The sequence below is a fragment of the Scyliorhinus canicula genome, chromosome 12 (genome assembly GCF_902713615.1).
Source record: "Scyliorhinus canicula chromosome 12, sScyCan1.1, whole genome shotgun sequence".
Lineage (NCBI taxonomy): Eukaryota > Metazoa > Chordata > Chondrichthyes > Carcharhiniformes > Scyliorhinidae > Scyliorhinus > Scyliorhinus canicula.
Genome location: NC_052157.1, coordinates 50545729 through 50560605, shown reverse-complemented (window position 1 = coordinate 50560605; position 14877 = coordinate 50545729). Strand labels below are relative to the sequence as shown.

Sequence of the window (14877 nt, the reverse complement as noted above, 5' to 3'; positions counted from 1 at the left end):
AGGCTGGTAGGCTAGAGGAGATAGATATTCGGAAAGATGTGTTAGAAATTTTGAGAAGTCTGAGGATGGATAAGTCCCCTGGGCCTGATGGGATATATCCTAGGATTCTTTGGGAGGCGAGGGATGAGATTGTAGAGCCTTTGGCTTTGATCTTTATGTCCTCACTGACCACAGGAAGAGTGCCAGAAGACTGGAGAGAGGTGAATGTTGTCCCCTTGTTCAAGAAAGGGAATTATAGGCCGGTTAGTTTCACTTCGGTCATAGGTAAATTATTAGAAAGGGTCCTGAGGGATAGGATTTATGATCATTTGGAAAGATACAGCTTAATCCAGGATAGTCAGCATGGATTTGTGAGGGGCAAGTCTTGCCTCACAAGTTTGATTGTATTCTTTGAGGAGGTAACTAAGTACATAGATGAAGGTAGAGCAGTTGATGTTGTATACATGGATTTCAGTAAGGCGTTTGATAAGGTGCCTCATGGTTGGCTCATGCAGAAAGTAAGGAGGCATAGCATAGAGGGAAAATTGGCCGATTGGATCAGTAACTGGCTATCACATAGAAGACAGAGGGTGGTGGTAGATGGTAAATTTTCATCCTGGAGCACAGTCACCAGCGGTGTACCACGGGGATCAGTGCTGGGTCCTCTGCTATTTGTGATCTTTATCAATGACTTGGATGATGGAGTTGAAGATTGGGTTAGTAAATTTGCTGATGACACCAAGATTGGTGGAGTAGTGGATAATGTGGAGGGCTGTTGTAGGCTGCAAAGAGACATTGATAGGATGCAGAGCTGGGCTGAAATATGGCAGATGGAGTTTAACCCTGGTAAGTGTGAGGTGATTCATTTTGGTCGGACAAATTTGCATGCAGATTACAGGGTTAACGGCAGGGTTCTGAAGAACGTGGAAGAGCAGAGAGATCTCGGAGTTCATGTCCTTAGATCTCTGAAAGTTGCCACCCAAGTGGATAGAACCGTGAAGAAAGCCTATAGTGTGTTAGCATTTATTAACAGGGGGATTGAGTTTAAGAGCCGTGAGGTTATGCTGCAACTGTACAAGACCTTGGTTAGACCACATTTGGAGTATTGCGTGCAGTTCTGGTCACCTCATTACAGGAAGGATGTGGAAGCATTGAAAAGGGTGCAAAGGATATTTACAAGGATGCTGCCTGGATTGGAGGGTAGGTCTTATGAGGAAAGGTTGAGGGAGCTAGCGCTTTTCTCATTGGAGCGAAGGAGGATGAGAGGTAACTTAATTGAGGTGCATAAGATGATGCGAGGGATGACAGAGTGGACGTTCAGCGACTTTTTCCTCGGGTGGATGTAGCTGTTACAAGGGGGCATAACTATAAGGTTCATGGTGGATATAGGAGGGATGTCAGAGGTAGGTTATTTACTCAGAGTGGTTGGGGCGTGGAAAGCACTCCCAGCTATGGTAGTGGAGTCGGACACTTTAGGAACTTTCAAGCAGTTATTGGATAGGCATATGGAAATGAAAATCGCTTGTCAAAAGTAGGCTTCAAATGAAGTTGCTGTGAAAAGCCACTAGTCGCTACATTCCGGCGCCTGTTCGGGGAGGCTGGTACGGGAATTGAACCGTGCTGCTGTCCTGCCTTGGTGTGCTTTCAAAGCCAGCGATTTAGCCCTGTGCTAAACAAGCCCCTAAGTGTTCACTAGAAGAGTGCACTAGAATGATTGGGAGTAGGTTGATTTGATCTTAGTTTCAGACTAGTTCAGCACAACATTGTGGGCCGAAGGGCCTGTACTGTGCTGTCCAGTTCTATGTTCTATATATTGCTGCTCTCTAACCAGGGCTCACATTTCACCTTGCGTCTCTTGGTCTTTTCTCCAGAGAAAAGGGTCCTATCCTACTTGATCTTTCCTGACAGTTGCATCCAAGACATCGCCAATGTACCATAAGACCATAAGACCATAAGACATAGGAGCGGAAGTAAGGCCATTCGGCCCATCGAGTCCACTCCGCCATTCAATCATGGCTGATGGGCATTTCAACTCCACCTCTCAGCATTCTCCCCATAGCCCTTAATTCCTCACGACATCAAGACTTTATCTATCTCTGCCTTGAAGCCATTTAGCGTCCCGGCCTCCACTGCACTCTGCGGCAATGAATTCCACAGGCCCACCATTCTCTGGCTGAAGAAATGTCTCCGCATTTCTGTTTTGAATTTACCCCCTCTAATTCTAAGGCTGTGCCCACGGGTCCTCGACTCCTCGCCTAACGGAAACAGTTTCTTTGCGTCCATCCTTTCTAAGCCATGTATTATCTTGTAAGTTTCTATTAGATCTCCCCTTAACCTTCTGAACTCCAATGAATACAATCCCAGGAACGCCAGCCGTTCCTCATATGCTAGACCCGCCATTCCAGGGATCATCCGTGTGAATCTCCGCTGGACACGCTCCAGTGCCAGTATGTCCTTCCTGAGATGTGGGGCCCAAAACTGGACACAGTACTCCAAATGGGGCCTAACCAGAGCCTTATAAAGGCTCAGTAGCACATCGCTGCTTTTATATTCCAACCCTCTTGAGATAAATGACAACATAGCATTCGCTTTCTTAATCACGGATTCAACCTGCATGTTTACCTTTAGGGAATCCTCGACTAGCACTCCCAGATCCCTTTGTACTTTGGCATTATGAATTTTCTCACCGTTTAGAAAGTAGTCTATGCTTGGATTCTTTTTTCCAAAGTGCAAGACCTCACATTTTCTCACGTTGAAATGCATCAGCCATTTCCTGCACCACTCTCCCAAACTGTCTAGATCCTTCTGCAGCCTCCCCACTTCCTCAGCACTACCTGCCTGACCACCTAACTTCGTATCATCAGCAAACTTCGCTAGAATGCCCCCAGTCCCTTCATCCAGATCATTAATCATTAATGTACATGCCAAACAACATGTGTTTTCCCAGATCTAAACAAACTGGGCAGAGCCCCTCCCATCCTGATGCATGTCTAAATGAGTGGTCATTAATACATTAACTCTTACTTCTCCACTCCATTTCTGGAGTTCTGTGCAGTCACTACATTCAATACTTGGAAGAAAACACACCTCTAATTTTCCCATTCAATTAATTAATAGACATATTGTAATAGATACCTTGTAAAATGCTAATTTCTAAATTTGTAACATCTTCAAATCATGCAGTTTTTGAAATATGGTCAGGACCGTAGACAGTTAATTCATTCTGAACAAATTTGCACTCCAATTGTTACCATGCCCCATAGTAAAGAAGCGGCATATTAAATACATCTGAACTATTCACATGATTTTACACCTCCTGATACAATTAATCTTAAATTACCAATTAGTTACCAAGTTTTGAAACAAGACAATGCTCAATGCCTTTCCTTCCGTATCTCTTAACATGTTTTCTCTGGTCCGATCACCCTTAATCTGCAAAAAGGTGATTGGACATCACCAACAAACATGCAGTTGGTTTTGCTAATCAAGAACACAAGCAATTGCAAATAAACTAAGAGTTAGGTTTGAGGCATTGTCTTCACTTACCTCCGTGCTCTAAAAATACTCGAACACATCTTTCTTTGCCTCTAGCTGCAGAGAAATGGAGCAAGGTCCACCCATTGGCATCACGACCGTTAGGAGAATAGCCTTGTTCCAGCATCTTGCGCACTGTATGAACATCACCAGCTGCAACAGCATTTTGAATTTGCAGTTCTTGCTGCAGTTCTGGGTTTCTTCTACAGTGATGATGGAACATGCTAGTGAGTCACGTTGTCACAATAGATGCATGAGGTCAATGTTCTACACCTTCATCAAACTTTAACAAGAATTCACAAATTAGTCAAATGTAATGGCAATCTCCAAATCATTTTATAAAAATAAACACCCAATAGAATTTGCAATTGAGGAAAGCTGGTGTAAACTTAGCAGATCTGTCAATAAATAGAATAGATTCTGTTGGAAGCTTTGTTTTCAAAAATCTATTTGCTTAATAACAGGCTTATTTGTACTCTGAATTCTCAACAACAGACATTGTGAAACTAAGTAAATAACAGAAAATGCTGGATAAACTCAGCAGGTCTGGCAGCATCTGTGGAGAGAGATAGAGTTAACATTTTAGATTTACATGATCCTTCTGCAAAACTGAAACACGGTAGAAATGTACAGAATATATAGTTGGAAAGGGGGAGGTGGGGCAGTATAGAAAACTAGGGATAGGCCATGGTAAATGGCCAAATTTGTCATGGACATGTGCTAACTGAGTAGCCAGGGACAGGCGGCAAAGTGGGGTTGTGTTGGGGCAGACCATGGAGCTGAAAAACAACTGACAGCAACAGAAGGGGGTTTTAAGATGGAGGAGGACGTTTACTGTCTAAAGTTATTGAAGTTAACGTCAAGTTCAGAAGGCTGTAACGTGCATAATTGGAAGAGATGTTGTTTTTTCAGTTTGCATTGGGAGCATTACAGCAGGCCAAGGATGAACTTGTGGGCTTGAAAGCAAATGTGGAATTGAAATAGATAGTGACCAGAAAGTTGAGGCCATCCTTGCTGAGGCCTGCAGTCACATTCAAGTAAAACCAGCTAAGAATGGCAGAAGTTCTTCTCTCTTGGAAACCTTGGACAGATAAGTGGCAAGTAACATTCGCACCACACAAGTGTAAGTTTCTCCCCCACATATTCAATGGCATTACCATTGCTGAATCCCTCACTATCAACATCCTGAATAGTACCATTAACCAGAAACTGAATTCAACTAGTCACAGAAACACTGTGGCTCCCTCAGCAGATCAGAGACTGGGAATTCTGCAGTGAGTAACTCATCTTTTGACTCTCCAAAGCTGTAAGGTTCACCACCTGCAAAGCGTAATACTCTCCACTTGCCTAGATGAATATGCCTCGAACAAAACTCAAGAAACTCATCCAGGACAAAGCAGTACAATTGATCAGCACCCCATCCACTACCTTAAGCATTCACTTTCTCCACCATTGACATATAGTAGAAGCAGTGAACAGACACCAACACAGCAATTTGCCAAGACTCCTTTAACTACACCTTCCGAATCCAAGACCTCTGCCACCCAGAGGAACACAATTACTTAGTTTCCCATACCAACCTCCCCGAACAGGCGCCGGAATGTGGCAACTAGGGGCTTTTCACAGTAACTTCATTTGAAGCCTACTTGTGACAATAAGCGATTTTCATTTTCATTCTTTTCATTTCATTTCAAGGTCAATAGATACATGGGGAACATAACCACCTACAAAGTTCCCCTCACTGTTGCAGGGTCAAAATCCTGCAACAACCTTCATAACAGCACTATGGGTGTACCTGGGCCAAATGGACTGAAGTAATTAAAGGCTGTGGTTCTCCACCACCTTCTTGGGGATAATTAGGAATAGCGTTGCCAGTGACACCACATACGAAGGATGAATTTTTTTAAAAGTTGTGCTGTCTATCACGCAGCAAAGGAAAATTCAATTTAGACGTAATACCACTAACATCATTTTGGTCCAATTTCCAATTACATCCTATTAAATACAATTCATTTTCTACTTGAACTAACCAATTATTTTAGAATTCGATACACTATAAATCATTAGATAAAATAAACTTTCTTGGATGAATTATGTATGCTGCATTTAATCAGGAATATGATTACCACTTCAAAAAAAAACAGGATTGTTTAAAATGGTTGAACTAAAAGCTGACTAGAGTCAAGAGTCTTTTAACTCACGGATGAACTTGACAGAACAAATTACTGAATTAGTGGCAAACCTCTAGTCCAGGTCTGCAGATTGGTGCCTGAGGAAATAGTGCAGCTGCTCAAGAAGACAAGGAACAGCACCGACATTCAAAGGATTGTAAAATGATAAACCTGCCCCGTGATAGGACCCTGTTTTGTTGGGTCAGAGGCCAAGTAATGGCGATCACCACATCTTTTAAAAGCAGTCTACTAAAATCTAGCAATCTCTGTAGTTTTTACAATTTTGCTGATGTTGAAATCTGGTGCCAAAGTCAAGATAAGGGCCGGGATTCTCCAATCATTGTTCCCACCACCGCTGCCAGGGTGAACGGAGAATCTGCGCTCTGCCAAAACACTTATCCTGCGGCAGCCCAAGAAAGGACGGCACCTCTCTCTTAACAAAATTGCCACCTGCAGGTACCTGAAACCGTTCCCCCGGGTAACTCGTGCTCCTCCTCCAGGTCCTCCAACTTCACAAACCTGCCTCCTATGAACAGGTCACCAAATCGCTCAATTCCCCGCCTGCTGCCATTCCCGAAACCTCGTATTCAATCACCCTGGCGCAAACCTATGGTTGTCGTAGATAGGTGCCCACACCGAGGCACCCTCCAGTCCCAAATGCTGCCTCCACTGCCCCGCACCTTTAAGGCCGACACAACCACTGGGGTCACGGAGTGCCTGACTGACAAGAACGGCAGAGGCGCTGACAACCTTCGACTCATTCCCCTACATGATGCTGCGTCTATCCGGCACCACACCGACCACTCCCCCAAGACCACTTCCTAACCATGGTGATGTTCGTCGCCCAGCAGTCAGTCATCATGTTCAGCAACGCCAGCCCCCCACCCCCTCTCCAGGAAAGCCCTCCTGATCCATGTGGTCTTCCCTGCCGCAAACAAACCCAGAGATTAGTGCATTCATCCTTTTGAAAATCGAACTTCGGGATGAAGATTGGGAGGTTCTGAAACACGAACAAAAACCTTAGCAGCACCGTCATTTTTTACAGTCTGCAACCACCCCGCCAGCGATAGCAGCAGCAGATCCCACCTCTTGAAGTGCCCCTTTATCTGTTCCACCAACCGAGTCAAGTTCAGCAGCTTCTGCAGCTGCGCCCAACCCCGTGTCAACTGGATGCCCAAGTATCTAAACTCGTCTCCACTATCTTGATCAGCAGCTTCCCTAATCTCCTCTCCTGCCCTCTAATCTCAATCGGGAACACCTCACTCTTTCCCACATTCAATTTGTACCGGAAAACTGGCCAAACTCCTCCAAAATCCCTATAACGTCCCCAACACTACCAAATGAGTCCAAAATGTACAGCAGGTTACCCGCATACAGCGAGACCCTATGCTCGGCACCTCCCCACACATGCCCTCTCCAGTCCCGTGACGCCCTGAGCGCCATTGCCAGCGGCTCTATCGCCAAAGTAAAGAGCAACGGGAAGAGCGGATAACCCTGACTCAGCACCCGATGCAGCCCAAAATATCCCAAACTCACTTGGTTTGTCCGCACACTTGCAACCGGTGCCTTGTATGGCAACCGGATCCAGTCCACAAAACCCCTGCCTGAACCCAAACCGCCCCAACAACTCCCGCAGGTGCTCCCACTCCACCCAATTAAATGCCTTCTACGTGTCCATCGCCACCACTACCTCCTGTTCCTCTGAAGGCATCATAATTACATTAAGCAGCCTCCTCACATTCGCCGACAACTGCCTTCCCTTCACAAAACCCGTTTGGTCCTCCCCTATCTTCCCAGGGATGCAGTCCTCAATTTGCGAGGCCAACAGCTTTGCGTCTACGTTCAGTAACTATATCGGGCGCTCCGACCCACGCTGCTCAGGATCCTTATCCTTTTTCAATATCAAGAGATGGAATCTTGCCACAATGTAAGGGGGAGATCCCCCCTCTCTCTTTCCTAATTTTACGCCTTCATCAGCAGCGGCCCCAGGTCACAGACAAATAGAGTGCACAAAAGGCCCTTCGGCCCATCGAGTCTGCACCGCCGCATGAAAGACACGTGATTGCCAATCCTAATCCCATTTGCTCGCACTTGGCCCATAGCCTTGAATGTTAAAATGTGCCAAGTACTCATCCAAGTACTTTTTAAAGGAGATGAGGCAACCCGCCTATACTACCGTCCCTGGCAGTGCGTTATAGACTGTCACCACCCTCAAACCTTTCATAGAAATCCACTGGGAACCTGGCCGGACCCAGGGCCATCCCTGCCTGCATCACCCCCATACAAGGGCAGCACGGTAGCACAGCGGTAAAGGCAGCTCGGTAGCACAGCGGTAAGGCAGCACAGCGGTAAGGGCAGCACGGTAGCACAGCGGTACGGGCAGCGCGGTAGATGAGCGGTAAGGGCAGCGCGGCAGCACGGCGGTTCGGGACACCGAGCGTGAAGGAATTTTCATACATCTACCACATGCACTGTTGTACTCCTGGATCAACGTTACGTGTTGGACAAGACGTTGCTGGTGGTTGTCTTAGAGCATTTGGCGATCGTGACCTCTGACCATGCAACTGGGTGGATTTGCAAGGTTAAATGTGTCGGAACCCCCGGCCGGTGAGGAGGGGTTGCAGTGGTTTATGGATGGGGAAGTGGGGTTGGATGTGGTTCTGTTGGCGGATGAGGAGGTCTGTGAGTGAGTGAGGACTACCATTTCAGGGTATGTGGAGCTAAATGGCACAGGGGGGAGGACACAGATGCCACGCTGTTGGAGGCGGTTAAGGTGGTGGTTAGGGGGGGGAAGTTCATCTCAATTCGGGCGTATGGGGAGAAAGCGGAGCAGGTGGACATGGCAAGTTTGTAGGTGAGATCTTAAGGGTGGATAGGAGGTATTTGGAGGCAGGGCTGTTGAAGGAGAGGCAGAGGCTCCAGATGGAGATTGGGTTAGTGTCCACGGGGAAGGCGGTGGGGCAGTATGGAGGGGCAGTGTAGGAGCATGGTGAGAAGGCAGGCAGGATGCTGGCGCACCAGCTAAGGAAGCAAGAAGCGGTGAGGGTAGGGTGGTGTTGGGCCCAGAGGGGGGTGAATGGTGTGTTTGAGGTGTTTTACAGAAGGTTATACGAGTCGGAGACCCCGGCTGGGGAGGAGGGGATGCAGTGGTTTATAGAGTTTCCCAAGGTAGAGGAGGAGCTGGTTCAGGGATTGGGGGCCACCAATTAGGTTGAAGGTGGTGATGGACAGAATCATAGAATGTACAGTGTAGAAGGCGGCCATTCGGCCCAATGAGTCTGCACCGGCCTTTGAGTAGAACACCCTACCCAAGCGCTCACCTCCACCCTATCCCTGTAACCCAGTAACCCCAACCAACCATTTTGGACACTTAAGAGCAATTTAGCACAGCCAATCCACCTAACCTGCACGACTTTGGACTGTGTGAGGAAAAATGGAGCACCGAGAGGAAACCCACGCAGATGCGGGGAGAACGTGCAGACTCCGCACAGGCAGTGACCCAAGCCCGGAATCGAACCTGGGACCCTGGCGCTGTGAAGCAATTGTGCTAACCACTGCTACCGCGCTGCCCTTAACGCTGTGCTACCGCGCTGCCCTTACCGCTGTGCTACCGCGCTGCCCTTACCGCTGTGCTACCGCGCTGCCCTTACCGCTGTGCTACCGCGCTGCCCTTACCGCTGTGCTACCGCGCTGCCCTTACCGCTGTGCTACCGCGCTGCCCGTACCGCTGGGCTTCCGTGCTGCCCTTACGGCTGTGCTACCGTGCTGCCCTTACCGCTGCGCTACCGTGCTGCCCTTACCGCTGTGCTCCGGCGGCTGGACAATCCCGCCGGCTCCAAACCTTACCGACCTGACGCCCGTCCCTCAGGCCCCAATCGCCGAACATACCCGGGAAGAGAGAACCATGGGGAAACCCCCGAAAAAGTCCGACAAATCGCAGACCAGTGGAGCTTCTCCCCGACGCAGCCACTCTGCTCGTGAGCGCCCATCAAACCTTTTTCAACTGTGCATCAAACACAACCTTGTCAGAAACTCTTCCCCCACCACCCTTAACAAAACACCAGCCCCACACCCCCACCTCCTGACAATACACCTCTTCACTCCCGTTAATTTGCCCGCCCAGCTATCATGGTGGCTCCCGCCCAAGGCCTCCAACTTCCCTGCCGCCTCCAACTTCCCTGCCGCCTCCAACTTCCCTGCCACCCCCAGCACCCCTCCCACCTCCATACCCCACTAGAAAACAACAAGTACGCTCACCCTCGATGTTCCCCCATGACGAACCTGCTCTCCAGAAACCCCACCATCAAAAACACTTCAAAGAAATAAACTTTTCAAAAACAAACACACACAAACTCCTCCAAAGTTCAATGTCCTCACTCTCTTCCCAGTCCATTGTCCCTCATGAACTCAATCATCTGGCATGCCAAAATAGTACTCACACTTCTGAAAAGGCACCCAGAGGAGGGTCGTGTACAGCACTTGAACTTCACCCCCTTTTAAAGAGGGCAGCCTTGACCCAGTTAAACCTGGCTCTCCTCTTTGCCAGTTCTGCTCCCAGGTCCTGGGGCACCCGCAGCTCGTTCCCTTCCCAGTTGCACTTCTTAGTCTGCCTCGTCCATTGGAGGATCTTCTCCTTATCCAGAAAGCGGTGCAACTACACCACCATTGCCCTTGGCGGCTCGCCTGCCTGTGGGATCCTCATCAGCGCCCTATGCACTTGGTCGACCTCCAAGGGCGGGTCAAAGGCTCCCACCCCCATCAGCTTCTCCAGTATTTTGGCCACTTACTTGCCGGCCTCCGCACCCTCGATGCCTTTGGGCATCTCCATGATCCTCAGGTTTTGTCTTCTGGAGCGATTCTCCAGATCTTCCACACTCTACTTCGGTTTGGGCTTAGGTAGGGTGCTCTTTCCAAGGGCCAGTGCAGGCTCGATGAGGCGAATGACCTCCTTCTTCACTGCATATTCTATGACCCCAGCCTCTGCTTCACTCTCTCGATCCCCACTTTAATTGGCTCTACCATTTTAGCCAGGTCTTTCAGGCCTCCTTCCTCTGCTGACATAACTTTGCATTTAGGAACTCTATTAACTGCTCCGTTGTCCACTGGGGGTGCAGGGCAGCTCCCTTGCCCACCGCCATCTTATCCTTGGCGCCCCAAAGACTCTCCTGTTCCAGCAGCTCTTTTCTTCATGCCCCACTTCCAGTTTGTGGATCCATGCACCAGCCACACCAGAGGAGTAAAACCTTTCACAGGCACTCCTGCACCGCTTGCCGTCCAATACTTAGCCATTTGGACGGAGAAAAGGCAAACAAAAAAGCACCTTGAGCAGGAGCCACCAAATATGTGACCACTCACTCAATGTCCGCCACCGGAAGTCCATGGTTACTGCAGTTTATTGGGCTCAACCAAGGACCTCGGATATTTAAAATAAAATCTTATTTTACCTGTGTTGCGACTCCGGGTAAAGTAGCACTGAAGTAGACCGGGCACGAGCCCAGTGTGTGGTGACAACATATTCAATGTTTGGTTTGTTCAGCAAGTCATCAACCAAAATATCAGACAAACCAAGCTCTGTGGCAATGGGAGAGTGACGGCAGGGACAGGTAGAGAACGTCGCTGACAATTTTCAGTCATAACCCTGCAAGCGGGGGGGTATCCACTTGTGGCGACAAAGTAGACTTTTACAGGTACATTGTGGCTCTCCCCCATCTGAGGAAGAGGGAAGAAAAAGAACCCCAAACACAGTCTGCACTGGTCAGGTTATCGCTCCTGACTGGTCAAAGAATAAAATTACTAGTCACTATATGAAGCTCGGTTCACGGAATGTCCGATCTCTTGTACACAACAATACGAGACCAGAGTGCAGGACTGCCCTCATAGCCAAAATGCTGGGAAAGTACAACATCAACATAGCCACCCTAAGTGAAACATGGCCCGCTGAGGAGTCTCAACTTGCACAGGATGGTGCAAACTCCACACTCCACTGGACTGGTAACTCCACTGGACTGGCAAATCCAAGGCAGGCTTGACGGTTAAGCTTGGGCTTTGCCATTCCATCAGACCAACTGAAATAGGAACAGGAGTAGGCCATCGGCCCCTCAAGCCTGTTACACCATTCAATAGGATCATGTGGATCCAACATTCCTCAAGTCCACTTTCCTGTCCTTTCCCCGTATCCCTTGATTTCCTCACCAGTGAAGAATCTATCTCAGCTTTAAAAAAAACACAAGGACTTTGCCCCCACAGCTCTCTGTGGCAAGGAGTTCCAAAGACTCTCAACCGTCAGAGAAGAAATTCCTCCGCATCTCAGTCTTAAATTGGCACCCCTTTATTCTGGTACTATGCCCTCTGGTCCTAGTTTCTCCCATGAGGGGAAACATCCTCTCAGCATTTACCATGTCAAGCCCCTTAATAATCCTATATGTTTCAATGAGATCACCTCTCATTCTTCTAAGTTCCAATGAGTAAAGTCCAACCTGTTTAATCTTTGTTCATAAGACAATCTCATTATATCAACATCCAAGTGAACCATTGATGAAGCGTCTCCAATGAAATAACTTTCCTTAAATAAGGGGACCAAAACTGCTTACAGTGCTCCACATGTGATCGCACCAGTATCTTGCACATTTGCAGCAATAGTTCCCTCCTTATATTCCAACCCCCTTGAAATAAGGACCAACATTCCATCAGCCTTACTGATTACCTGCTACACCGGTGTGCTAGCATTGTGTTTCATGCACAAGTACTCCCAAGTCCTGTTGTGTTGCTTTTTGCAGTTTTTCGCTATTTAAATAATACTGTTCTTTTGTTCTCCCTTCCAAAATTAATTTCACATTTTCCCACATTATACTCCATTTGCCAACTTTTTGCCCATTTACTTAATCTTTCAATATATCTTTGCAAACTGTTTGCATCCCCCTCACAACTTGCCTTTCCACCTATTTTTGAGTCATCTGCAAATTTGGCTACAATGCATTCACTTCCTTCCTCCAAATCATTAATATATATTGTAACAGTGGCAATCCAGCCCAGGTCACCAACCTGAAAAAGGACCCCTTCGCCCCACTTGCCATTCCCTTCCCATTAGCCAATTCTCTGTCCATACCAATAAACCAGCCCCAACACCATGGGTTCTTCTCTTCTGACTTAACCTTTTGTGAGGTACTTTGTCGAATGCCTTCTAGAAATACAACATATCTACTGGTTCCCGTCTATCCACTCTAGTTGAGATTTCCTCGAAAAAAATCTAATAAATTAGTCAGACGTGATTTCTCTTTCATGAAGCCAAGCTGACTCTGCTTGATCAGATTATGCTTTTCCAAATGTGATATTACTTCCTTAATAGTTGATTTAACAGTAGATGTGAGGCTATTGGGGCCCATAGTTACCTGCATTTTACTCCTCTCCCTTTTTGAATAGATGTCACATTGGCATTATTCCAACCCTCCAGTAATACTCCAGAATCCAAGGATGTTTTGAAAATTACAACCAATGCATCCATTTTCACTGGAGCTACTTCTTTTAGGATTCAAGGGTGCAAGCCATCAGGGGAGCTTGGTGGCACAGTGGTTAGCACTGCTGCCTCAAAGCTCCAGGGACCCGGGTTCAACTCTAGCCTCGGGTGGCCATGTGTGTGGAGTTTGCTCTTTCCCCCCGTGTCTGTGTGGGTTTCCTCCAGGTGCTCTGGTTTCCTCCCACAGTCCAAAGATGTGCAAGTTAGGTGATTTGGCAACGCTAAATTGTCCCCTAGGTTAGATGGGGTTACAGGGATAGGGCAGAGGAGTTGGCTTGGTAGGGTGCTCTTTCAGAGGGTCAGTGCAGACGTGATGGGCTGAATGGCCTCTTTCTGCACTGTCGAGATTCCATGAAAAGGTTGTCCTTATTTTTAAAATTGCACAAGGTTGTCTAACTGAGCACGAGAAAATGTATGTTCAGCCAAAATAAATGATAAGACTCTGGAAAATTGGATTTAATCTAATATCAAGCATCTTCCAAAGCTTTAATTCGAAAGGCAAGTCATTGCAGGAGAGCTCTGAGCATTGGTTTGCTCTTGTTCCATGTGGGAGGCCAGGAACATCTCCAGTGCCCTGGGCCAGCATGTATGCAGGAAGTGTCTCCAGCTACAGCTCCTGGAAGCCCAAGTTTCGGATTTGGAGTGGTGCCTGGGGACCTTGTGGAGCATCCGTGAGGTGGAGAGCGTCGTAGATAGCACCTGTAGAGAAATGGTCAAACCACAAGCTGAGACTCCACAGGCAGGAAGGGAATGGGTGACCACCAGGCAGAGCAAGAGAGCTAGACAGGCAGTGCAGGAATCTCCTGTGGCATTCCCCTGCAAAACAGATATTCCGTTTTGGATACTGTTAAGGGGAATTACCTCTCAGGGGAAAGAAGCAACAGCCAAATTTGTTGCGTCATGACTGGTTCTGCTGCAGAGGGGAGGGGAAAAAGTGTGGGAATGCAATAGTTACAGGGGATTCGATTGGAAGGGGAATAGATAGACGTTTCTGTGGCCGCAAACGAGACTCCAGAATGGCATGTTGCCTTCTTGGTTCTAGGGTTAAGGATATCTCGGAGCCGTTTCAGAACATTCTGGAGGGGGAGGATGAACAGCCAGTGGTCATGGTGCACATCGGTACCAATGGCATAGGTTAAAAAAAAGGGATAAGACCCTGAAAGCAAAAAAAAAGGGAGTTAGGAAGAAAGTTGAGAAGTCACACCTCAAAGGTAGTGATCTCAGGATTACTACCAGTGCCACGTGCTAGCCAGAGTAGAAATAGTAAGATGAATCGGATGAATACGTGACTGAAGAGATGTGGTGGTGTGGTTGGGAAGGGGGGGTGTTGGCTTCAGATTCCTGTGGCATTGGGACCAGTTCTGGAGGACGTGGGATCTGTACGGGTTACACCTAGGCAGGACGGGGACCAAGGAGACCCTCTTGCTAGAGCGATTGGGGAGGGTTTAAACTAATATGGCAGGGAAGTGGGAAACTATGTAAGGATTCAGAGCAGGGGGAATGAAGAACAAGGGAAAAAGACAGAAAGGAAAATTAGAAAAGTGCTAGGCAGAGAAATCAAGGGCCCTGTATCAGATAACATCACTGTAAAAAAAGAGGGGGGACGGGACAAGGAACGTTAAAAGGACGAGCCTTAAAGGTTTTGTACCTCAACGCGCGTAGTACTTGAAATAAAAGGGA

The 14877-nt window shown here is 47.7% G+C and overlaps 1 protein-coding gene across 2 annotated transcripts in view; it reads right to left on the bottom strand.

Annotated features, from left to right (window-relative positions):
• The window catches only part of asb7 (ankyrin repeat and SOCS box containing 7), a 40876-nt gene that overhangs the window by 22145 nt on the left and 3854 nt on the right, over window positions 1-14877 (bottom strand). For both annotated transcript variants that reach the window (XR_005462493.1, XM_038812967.1), the window contains exon 2: window positions 3526-3796. Coding sequence is in view for 1 of the 2 variants with exons in the window: in XM_038812967.1 (XP_038668895.1) it covers window positions 3526-3736 (211 nt within the window). In the remaining variant the exon portion in view is untranslated. The remainder of the gene's footprint in view (window positions 1-3525; window positions 3797-14877) is intronic.